At 47.4% G+C, this 9556-nt stretch overlaps 3 protein-coding genes across 6 annotated transcripts; 1 reads left to right on the top strand and 2 right to left on the bottom strand.

Annotated features, from left to right (window-relative positions):
• Window positions 1–199: 199 nt before the first annotated feature.
• LOC117863391 (vesicle-associated protein 1-2) lies at window positions 200–3738 on the bottom strand. Of its 4 annotated transcripts, none has more exons than XM_034747078.2 (9): window positions 3403–3738; window positions 3101–3171; window positions 2894–2975; window positions 2676–2791; window positions 2401–2598; window positions 2278–2313; window positions 2153–2194; window positions 924–1001; window positions 200–561 (listed from the first exon to the last, which is right to left on the bottom strand). In XM_034747078.2, the coding sequence occupies exons 1-9, from the start codon at window positions 3458–3460 to the stop codon at window positions 454–456; spliced, it is 789 nt and encodes a 262-aa protein (XP_034602969.1). In that variant the 5' UTR covers window positions 3461–3738; the 3' UTR covers window positions 200–453. The 4 variants fall into 4 exon arrangements, with proteins under 4 accessions (XP_034602969.1, XP_034602968.1, XP_034602971.1 ...); XM_034747077.2 differs by having other exon boundaries at window positions 2278–2319; XM_034747080.2 differs by having other exon boundaries at window positions 2443–2598; window positions 3403–3737.
• Window positions 3739–4364: 626 nt separating this feature from the next.
• Window positions 4365–7056, bottom strand: LOC117863389 (uncharacterized). The gene is made up of 2 exons (XM_034747075.2): window positions 6867–7056; window positions 4365–5760 (listed from the first exon to the last, which is right to left on the bottom strand). Exons 1-2 carry the CDS (start codon window positions 7039–7041, stop codon window positions 4730–4732), a joined length of 1206 nt encoding a protein of 401 aa, XP_034602966.1. The 5' UTR covers window positions 7042–7056; the 3' UTR covers window positions 4365–4729.
• A 724-nt stretch (window positions 7057–7780) lies between these two features.
• On the top strand, window positions 7781–8815 carry LOC117863069 (peroxisomal membrane protein 11-4). The gene has a single exon (XM_034746651.2). It carries the CDS (start codon window positions 7964–7966, stop codon window positions 8645–8647), a length of 684 nt encoding a protein of 227 aa, XP_034602542.1. The 5' UTR covers window positions 7781–7963; the 3' UTR covers window positions 8648–8815.
• The last annotated feature ends 741 nt before the right edge of the window (window positions 8816–9556 follow it).

The following is a 9556-nucleotide window of genomic DNA, read 5'->3' on the forward strand; positions in this document are numbered from 1 at the left end:
TGGATATTGGACAGTGCAGTGTCCCCGCGATCGTTGCCTGATGCAGACTGCAGGCATACAGTCAAGAGTCTGAACACAGCAGCTACGGTGCTCCACCGTTTGAAGCATGTCTGTCAGTCTGTGCGAAAAGTATCGCTTCCTTTAAAAAAAAACACCACACTTTTTCGTGATTATCACACCAGAAGGATTTCTCAACAGCTGGCTCAAAAGATATCAATAGTTACCCAGTTCATTAGTTCCACAAGCTGACATAAGAGCTAACACAAGATCAAGAGACAGGCTTACTGCCTGGGTGAGGTAGCTACCACGCACGCAGTTACTGATGACACTGGATCCTGAATATGCTATGGAGTAGCGCTGTAGCAGTGTAGTACATGAGAATAAATGCATTGGACAAAATACAATCTCACGAGGGAAACGGTTCTAGCAGGATGCAGATTAACACTGGCTCATCTATCTCTTCATGATAAACCCTAGCAGAATCCCGAGGAGAGCAATGGCCGCCACGACCACAAATGAGAAACCGCCATTCTGCTTGCTGAGTTCCCTCCTTACAAGGTCCTGTCGAGATTTAGTATAGAATTTTTAATTACGACCATAAGCTACTATAATGGTATGTGCAAAGTTTTAATGATCGTCATGTCTCTACCAGTCATCCATTGGTGTACACAATATAACATGTACACAATATAACATGTTTTGGTTTGAAATATCATGGATATTACACCTTTGTGGAATGCAGCTGGTTTTGTGAGCCAAAGGAGATGAAAATGGATATACATAAGATTGTAGATTTACAAAATGACAAGCAAAGATGGAACAGAGATGGAATAACAATCAAACTCACTACTGAAAAAAAAAACACTGCCATGTTCGAACATTGCATGCACCCAAATGTTTGCATAAAGATAGAATGCACTAACCAGTTCCTCTCGAAGCAAATTATTCTGCTGAATGGCAGAGTTCCTCTCTTCCGTCAACTTTGAAATCAAAGCAGAGGTCTACACAGAGAACAATAGGAATAAGGAGCCTTATTCAAAGAATGTAACTCAAATGTTGAACTGGACCACATTTGTGAGAAGTGAGAACAGGTTAATGAAGTACAAAAAATATATAACAGTGCTTAATATTTTATGAGATCAGCTAAACAGACAACTCCACACTTGCTAGAAACTAGAAAGGACCAATGAGCAATGGAGAATGCATGAATCAATAGCAAAACTAGGTCCTGAGATGGATGCATGTAAGGACCATGCTAAAATATACACAGTAGCAGGAGTGCACGACAGTAAATATTTGAAGCTAGAAGCATCAATCAACACAGCTGCACCCAGTTGAAACTTAGCCAAATCCATTATATGGCTGTTGACAGCTTGAAGCACAGTGCTAAAGTAAAATCTCATGCAAGTATGACAAATACAATGACTAAGCAAACTAGAGCCTGAATATATTCACTACTCAGTGCTCACTAATAGCTTGTGGATCTCCTTGCACAAGGTGCTTAAAAATCAAAATCCCAAACTTTCATTAATCCAAGTCCAATTGTGTAAGAGAGCAGAACATCATCTGTTGCAACTATGTGCTTAATGTTTCTGTGCTCACTTTTGAAATTATTGCTACCAACTTGTTGTAAAGTGGTTTCAGGTTTAAACATCGGTGCTTGATAGAAAGCTGACACACTATGTGAATGAAGTTTTGGTGCACTCAACATCTCTTTTAAAAATCTTAAGATACGTTATAGTTTCTTAAATCATTTACAGACGCCACAAAAATTTACGAAGCCACTCTTAACATCTGATTAACATTTGAACCATCATATCTAACTCCATCAATATAAGTGTGGCTCTCTAAAACATTTGTCATTCATAGTTGTAAAGCAAATGTGCTGCAAAAGTCTGGAGATAACAGCTATGTCGGTTCCAGATATATGATTTTTTACTTTATAGGTATCATCAGCTTACTAGCTTAGAAATGGTCAAGTTGTCATTGCAGTGATCAACTGGTACTAAAAAAAGCATATGTTTTGTCCCAGGGGTGCTTGAATGCTTGATATTAGTTCAGTAGAAGATTCAAGGGCAACGTCTCTATGATCTGGTTGAAACACATACAGAGGGGTTTCATCACATTAAGATTTTCTTTGCAGAGAGCTCACCTCAGAGGTAAAGCCTTCTTGGTCCCTTTGAGCCTTTACAGCCTGTAACCAGCAACAGTTCAGCTCAACTCAGTATGAGAAAGAGCAGAAATCAGTAAATGCACATGAAAGTTTAAGATACTAACAGTCAAAGATGGTGGCTCATCTGATTCCCTGGTTGTCTGCATCTAGAGGGAAATAAATTACAGGAAAATTATTTTAAGGGTGAACAAGGAAATGAACCAAGCAATAACATTTGCAGACCTCACCTCTTGGGAATTGAACCAAGCAATAATATTTGCAGATCTCACCTCTTGATAATTCAAGGTGCTTCCATCAGACAATGAAGGTCTAGGTGATGAGCCTTCTTCAGATCCCTCGCGCACTGGGGATGGCGGTTTGGGTGGTGGGACGTAGACAACCTTCAACTTCACCTCATCCACCACATTACCTGATTGTTTGGTAAACTACACAAGGTACAACCATAAGCACTGCAGAAACAAACATCGAACAGGAAAATTTCAGAAGTCAGAATATGAAGTACCATATCCCCAGTGATGTCCTTTGGTAATGTGTCTTCCGCCACAATGACACTTTGCACGAGAAACTTGTCCTTGCATTGCATGTCCGGCGGTGCCTCCTTTTGTGCTTGCATTGTCACTAAGAAATTGGAAAGGGCATCAGGCATTTCCAGAACGATAATAATCTGGGAGAGACCCATGTAAAATGATATTGCAGGGAAGGAGATGAGTTTGCCATTACCAATGACATCGTTGGTGGACCGTGGTGGCACAATGCCGCTGTTTGGTCGAACACAGTACTTCTTGGGGCTCGTCGTCTTAACCTAACACACACAAAATTCATCCAAATCATGCATTACTGCTCAACATTTTGCGCAATTGCTGGCTTCTATGACCTTGACAAAGCTAACTAGCTGAGTGAACAAGTTTAGGGGCATTACAAGTTTACCTTAAAGCCGATGTAGTCATCAGTTCTATTGGTTAGCTGCATAGAGCACGAGATCTGCTTCTTTGTCTCGACTGCGTGATTAAAAAAAGGAAGAGCAAAAAAGAATTAGCACGACAACAAAGCCAAAATTCCCTCGACATTCTTATATTCTCAAATAGAAAGAAAAAACGTGCGGGAGAATCTACGAGCAGGCACCCAAGCATCACACCCAAATTCCGCTTCATAAAAAAAAACACAGCAGCATGTGCAGGGAACACTTAATTAATTACGACACGAGGGAATGTTCGGCGGAGGAACCGTACATGGGAATCGGAGCTCGAGGGGCTCGATCCCAAGCAACTCCTTGGAGTCGGACCCCATCCCGCTGCCGCTCGAATCCGGGAGGGAGACGCGCGCTCTCGGGCGCTGCACGGGCTTGATCCGGGGTGGCAGCGACGCGGGCGGGCGAGCGGGGCGCTAGGGTTTGGCAGAAAGCGAGGCGGGTTTGCGCTCGCGTCCTCGGAGAAGAGAGGAGCGGACAGCGGAGCGGAGTGGAGCCGGAAGTGGAGTGGTGGAGCAGATGCGAATTTGGGAGTCGCCGAAGGTAACGGGAGGGGACGAAGGGAAGGTTGGTTGGTGTGGGGTCGGGTGGGACTAGGGGGAGGCAGTCGGCGCTGGTCGCTGGACCTGGAGACGACTCACTCGGACGAGCACGAGCTGTAAAAAAAGACGCCGCGCGCCCGCGCCTTTACCGCCGTTTCCTTTCTCTGCAAAACGGCAAAAAAGTTCGGTAGGTGAATGCAGATTCTATCTGCTTGCTCGATAAAAGACTAGCACATTGCGATTTGAGGTGTAGCATTTGGACATTTTCCCACGGTTACGGCAATTGCAGCATTCCTGCGTTCCAAACGAAACAGGAACCTGAGTTTCGAAGTTCGTTTGAACTTTAGCCATCTTGGTTGTCGTCATTGAATCTCACCTTGGCTGTTCGAGCGTGAAGTTCACTCGTTAGGCGTTTAACCAATCATCTTGGAGAGCTTTTAACTGCCTTTTTTGACAATGGAAACTTGATCTCTGAATTAGATGGTTGTAGGTTTGAGCTTTTGAGATGGTAGGCAACGCGTCAGATCTCAACATACAAGTAACAAGATACATCAGGTCGAGTGTCACATCCGTATCAACAATTACGGCGGGGAGACGTGACTTGCTAGACTTTGCAGCGCCAAAAGCAGTTGATTCTGTTGGCATTTGGCAAAACTTTGCGTAGGCAAACTGGCAAAGAGAATGACATCTGGACATCTGGTTGATATAAAGGGTACACATACTATATACGTACATATGCAAGTAAATATTTCTTACACAGTGATGTTTCTTTGTTCGGTATGATGCTCAGTAATATGGTCTAGTTCCTGCACTACAATATAGCTATACAATTCAAAGTATCTAGAAGCATGGTTCCTGCTCCTGCAGCTGCACTATTTAACCAAAACGATTGCCCAAGCTTTGCAAGTTTTCAACGATGTTCAGTCAGGCCTTTCTGTGCCTAGCATGGTATCCAGAAACTGAAAACGCATCACCCTCAGCATGAAAAGCATTGTTGCGGTTGGTATCATGAGTGCAAAAACACACCTGAAATATTTCTTGTCTAATTTACTGGTTCAGATCATCACTTACTCCATACCTTGAATTTCTGGCAAAGCTGAGTCCAGCAAACCAAGCAACACGCATCAATTGGATGCCAAGGACGAGTACCCACCAAGATACCAAGCCACGAAGACTTTGCACCATCCAGCCAGGCGCACTGATCTCATCAGCCAACTGAAGACCCCTCATCAACTGTAGTACTCGATAGCCCTCATAAACCACAGGAGCCACCAACCATACCGGCGATTTCCAGTGCCATGTAAGCATCTCAGTCAACATCTGTACCGATAGCAGTAAAAGATATGGTCCAAGCAGCACTGCAAATGGAATGAATGATAGCTGTGGCTGCAGAGTGCCCCTATGAGATGCAAAAAACAGGGCAAATGGAGCAACAAAGCCTGCAATGCTAGCAGCCAGATTCCAAAACCTGTAGGAAACTGGGATTTGTCTTTTCAGGTCGAAAATAGTATTCTCTGGGCGCCCACATGCATCAGCCATAAGGAAAAACAGCATTGCTCCCATGTTGAAAATGAAATCAAGTCCAACTAGAGATAGAAGGCCAGCAATGTTAGGACCGAGAAATACTGAAGACAATGGCAGCCATAGAGTTGGAACTATACCCGTAACCAACAGAATAGAAGGCCCTATCAGCCACATTGGCAGTTTGAACACTGTTAGCTGCATGGAAGGTTCGTTCTTCACCTCCACCACATCTTCATTACTCTGGAAGATTGGAATCTCTGGAGCTTCTTCTGTATCAATAGGTTCAATAGCATTTGGACCCTTGATTATGCTGGCATCATCCTCCACGGAAGCATATGGAAGCGAAGACTCCCAACACAAATTCTTGGCACACCGCAACACGAGATTTTCAAAATGGCCTGATTGCAAAGGCTTCCAGCGAAGAGACCTTGGCAAACTTGCTTGTCCATTCTCATGAACCTTCCTCCTAACAAATGCATTGCTTAATTTTATTTGTGAAGAAAGCAAAGAGGCCATGGCATAGGATGTCAAATATGTGTCTCTCGAGCTACAGACTGCAGAGAAGCCACAGAGAAGTGAAAAAAGATAAAGTAAGTATCCGTGGTGCCTCAATGATCTAGAGGTATTTAATAAATTAACGATCAAGAAAAACTCAAAGTGTGGCCTATCAAGAAATAAACCAGATACCACAAAATGCAATTCAGTTTGATGCCAGGTTGAGAACAGTAAAACAAAATTTAGATATAACAGTTGCCTTAGTATTTTATTGCATTTTCATCCAACTCAATCATTTGTTTGTCGAAACTGACCAAAAATGTCAGTGCATATGACAAGCATATAGCTCCTAATCTTCATAAGTACAATGCCATCAAAGTGTTGTGACAACTGACAACCACGCTATAAGGCACAGAAGTTGTAACATCGAATTACAAAAGTACAGTGTTGGCCTAATAATATTAAATTCAAGGGAAAGATAAAGTGTCAAATGGTTTATTTGCTTAGAACTGCAACAGTTTTAACTCTGATGGTATCTGTCAAACATTCAAGGAATCGATCATGGTAGAAATCGATTGCCTAAGAGTATAACAGGCATGTCTGATGACGATACTAAACACCAGAAACTAAATTTAGTCTTACCAAATTCAGAACAAGCTTTGCGCTAGAAAAATAAATCAAGGGCACTTGCAGCGAAATTTCCAAACCAGCAGAATGCAGAATCTGCACATCTAGAATTGCATAAACACTATTGATAGAAGTAATTCACTCCCAGCCTTAAACCTACTACTTGTACCTTCACATATACTGGACAGCACTTTTTTTTTTTTGGACAAGGACCTTGGAAACAGCCCTTTGCCTCAGTAATCTTAAGCAGCAATCCCCCACCAACTCCCCCGACAGTAGGAGCATAAAGTCTCAAACGAACTCGAATCGAACATAAACGAGGCTTGGGCTTGCAACGTCTGCGCCTCCGGACAAACAATAAACGCAGCACACAAAATAGTGTAATATCCTCATCATTTGTAAACAAACCCAGCGAGTTCCCCAAACCCAGAGCCTTGAATTTGATCAGATCCACTAGTTTCGCAAGGCGACATGCGGTTCGCGGCTAGACTTAGACGAGTCAAAGCGAGGCATGAATGGAACAGAGCGGAAGGCTAACCTGACTGGAATCCCCTCGGGTTCTCGCCGGAGCCCGGTGGCGGAGGTGAAATAGGAGCGGAAACCTCCGGAACTATTCGGTCTTCGCCTCCGACGCAGCAGGGGTCGGTCGCCGGGTTCGGCAAGGTAGAGGCGAAGCAGTACGGCCCAATAAGGAATGACTCATGGGCATTCATTACTGGGCTTTTAACTCAGGAAAATAAACGAATTTAGAAATTGGGCCGTAAGATGGAATTCCAGAAAGGCAGAGCGTCTCCGTTTGGATGCTTGCCCCCGTTAATTTGGTCGTCGATTTGGCCGCCCAGGAATTGGCCGAGACAAGACGTACAAAATGAACTGAGTATGGGTACGGAATTCAGGGCAGGTCCAATTATGGCCGGCATCCAAACAAACCATGCACCGGCCACGTTCAGCGGCAAAATTTTGGCCGGCTCCCGGTGGCTCATATCCAGACGCGCCCAAAATGCACGAGAAAATTGTTCTCGGAGTTTATTGTGCTCAGCTGCCATCTTATGCTTTTCTCAGTCCTCCACACGCTCCTCAGTCCTCGCAAATTCGGTTAAGCATCAATCCATCCTCGGCCAGTCATCTCAGGCATAATCTTTTCCATTTTTATGACTCACGTTCTGAAGCCAAATAATTTGCGGGAAAAAATAAGAAAGAAACTTCACTACCAAAAGCACATGCTATCTCGTGTTATCTTCACACTCCACAATGCTGCTGCATGCAGCATGCCTGCACACAGAACGTTCAAAATCCCATTGTGCTTGTAGGTAGGCCAGAAAAGAAAAGAAAGCCAAGAAAAAGGCACCCGACAAAACCGAGGCCCCAATCAAAGCTAGCAAACAAAAACGAGTGGAGCTCTCATACTACGTGCTCCTCGCTCCTCATCCCTTCTCAATCCTCATCACCACCAGAAAATTACTTCTGGCGCAGAGGACAAACGCATCCTGGGCTCCTGGCCAAGTACCCGCCACAGCGCCTCTATCCCAAGCCACAGCCACACGCACGCCTCGCGCGCCCACTTCCTCACTCCAGCCTCACCAACGCCAAGCCCCAGAACAGCATCTCTAGCAAGCTAGTCTACCGTCGCGCGCCATGAGCGCCGGCGACACGCTCGACAAGCTCGTGGTGTTCCTGGCGAAGCGCGATGGCATCGACAAGCTGGTCAAGACGTTCCAGTACGTGTCCAAGCTGGCGCACTGGGGCGCCGAGTCGTCCCGCCCGGAGCTCGCCAAGCGCGCCAAGAGCTGGGAGACGGCGTCGGGGCTGAGCCGCAAGGCGTTCCGGTCGGGCCGCTTCCTGACCGGGTTCAACACGCTGCGCCGCGCCCCGGGGGAGTTCGGCGCGCTCGCCGTGCTCGCCAACGCCGGCGAGATGGTCTACTACTTCTTCGACCACTTCACGTGGATGTCCCGCGTGGGGTTCCTCGAGGCCAGGCTGGCGCGGCGGTCCAGCTTCATCTCGGCGTTCGGCGAGTCCATCGGCTACGTGTTCTTCATCGCCATGGACCTCATCATGATCAGGCGGGGGCTGAGGCAGGAGCGGAGGCTGCTGAGGGAAGGCGGCGGCGGAGGGAAGGACGCGGAGAAGGAGAAGGAGTTGCGGAAGATACGGATGGACAGGGTGATGCGGCTCATGGCGACAGCGGCCAACGCCGCCGACCTCGTCATCGCCATCGCGGAGGTCGAGCCCAACCGGTTCTGCAACCACGCCGTCACGCTGGGGATCAGCGGCCTCGTGTCCGCGTGGGCCGGGTGGTACAGAAACTGGCCGTCGTAGAATGTGCCGGTTCGGCCCATGTGCTCGTTCATCCTCCCTTTTTCAGTCTGCGTGATGATTTTGCCACGATTCGCATCTCTATTTCGCTAAGCAGGCAATTCGTGAATACCGTCGTGTAATACTCCAATCAGAACCGAAGTTAATACTGAACATAGCGTTAATAGTGCATTCGCGATCCCCTACCTGTTCTCAAGTCCGTGGAATCGTTTCATAGCGAAAGGAGTTCAGGGAAGCAAATCAAAGCAATCTTCAAGTGACGAAACCTGCGGACAAGATCTGTCCAGAGATTGGGCCACGTCAATCTTGTTTTTTCTACCATCCGATCTTGATCGGGCCATCCAAGAGCGGACACAGCATCCGGCGTTTCGAGACCCTTCCCTGTTGCGAAAAAATGCCGCGTGCTCCAGCTCTACCACGCCGCCGCCGTCGCCGCCCATGGCCGCCCGCCTCGCAGCTGTGGCCCCTCGTCCCACGTGATGGGCTCGCCGGCGGCAGCTGCGGTGTCGAGTCCCGAGCAGCACCGCTTCTCGCCGTAGTCGGTACTTCTTCCCAGTAGCCGCGTCGCTCGAGATCACCGGGCCGGCCGCATCCGGCTTTCGTCCCCAATCTCCCTGCCCGTCCTCTCCACGAGCCCCGCTTACCCCCAGACAACGACGGCAGCGATGTCCACGGCCGTCCTTCCGAGCCTTGCCCCGACTTTCTGGCACATACACTCGAACCGGCTGCAGCGACGCCGCCCGCCACCGTCTGCCCTGTCGACGTCTCTTGTTGCCTGCTGTATGTCCCTCTCAAGCGCCACTGCTGCTCCTGGCCACCATCATCCCAGCTCTCCTGCTGCGGGCCCTGCTCCGTGACTCGGCCCTGTCCGGTGCGGTGGCTCTAGGCTGCGGTGCTTCCCAAGAGCCGAGG

This window comes from Setaria viridis, chromosome 7, assembly GCF_005286985.2.
Source record: "Setaria viridis chromosome 7, Setaria_viridis_v4.0, whole genome shotgun sequence".
Lineage (NCBI taxonomy): Eukaryota > Viridiplantae > Streptophyta > Magnoliopsida > Poales > Poaceae > Setaria > Setaria viridis.

Excerpts from the sequence above, each read along its gene's own strand:
- LOC117863391 (XM_034747077.2), bottom strand. The coding sequence starts at position 3,460 with ATGGGGTCCGACTCCAAGGAGTTGCTTGGGATCGAGCCCCTCGAGCTC. Across the intron at positions 2,195-2,277 it reads ATGAGCCACCATCTTTGACT|GCTGTAAAGGCTCAAAGGGA; the intron begins GTTAGTATCTTA and ends TGCTGGTTACAG. Across the intron at positions 562-923 it reads ATTTGCTTCGAGAGGAACTG|GACCTTGTAAGGAGGGAACT; the intron begins GTTAGTGCATTC and ends AAATCTCGACAG.
- LOC117863389 (XM_034747075.2), bottom strand. The coding sequence starts at position 7,041 with ATGAATGCCCATGAGTCATTCCTTATTGGGCCGTACTGCTTCGCCTCT. Across the intron at positions 5,761-6,866 it reads CCCGAGGGGATTCCAGTCAG|TCTGTAGCTCGAGAGACACA; the intron begins GTTAGCCTTCCG and ends GCTTCTCTGCAG.
- LOC117863069 (XM_034746651.2), top strand. The coding sequence starts at position 7,964 with ATGAGCGCCGGCGACACGCTCGACAAGCTCGTGGTGTTCCTGGCGAAG.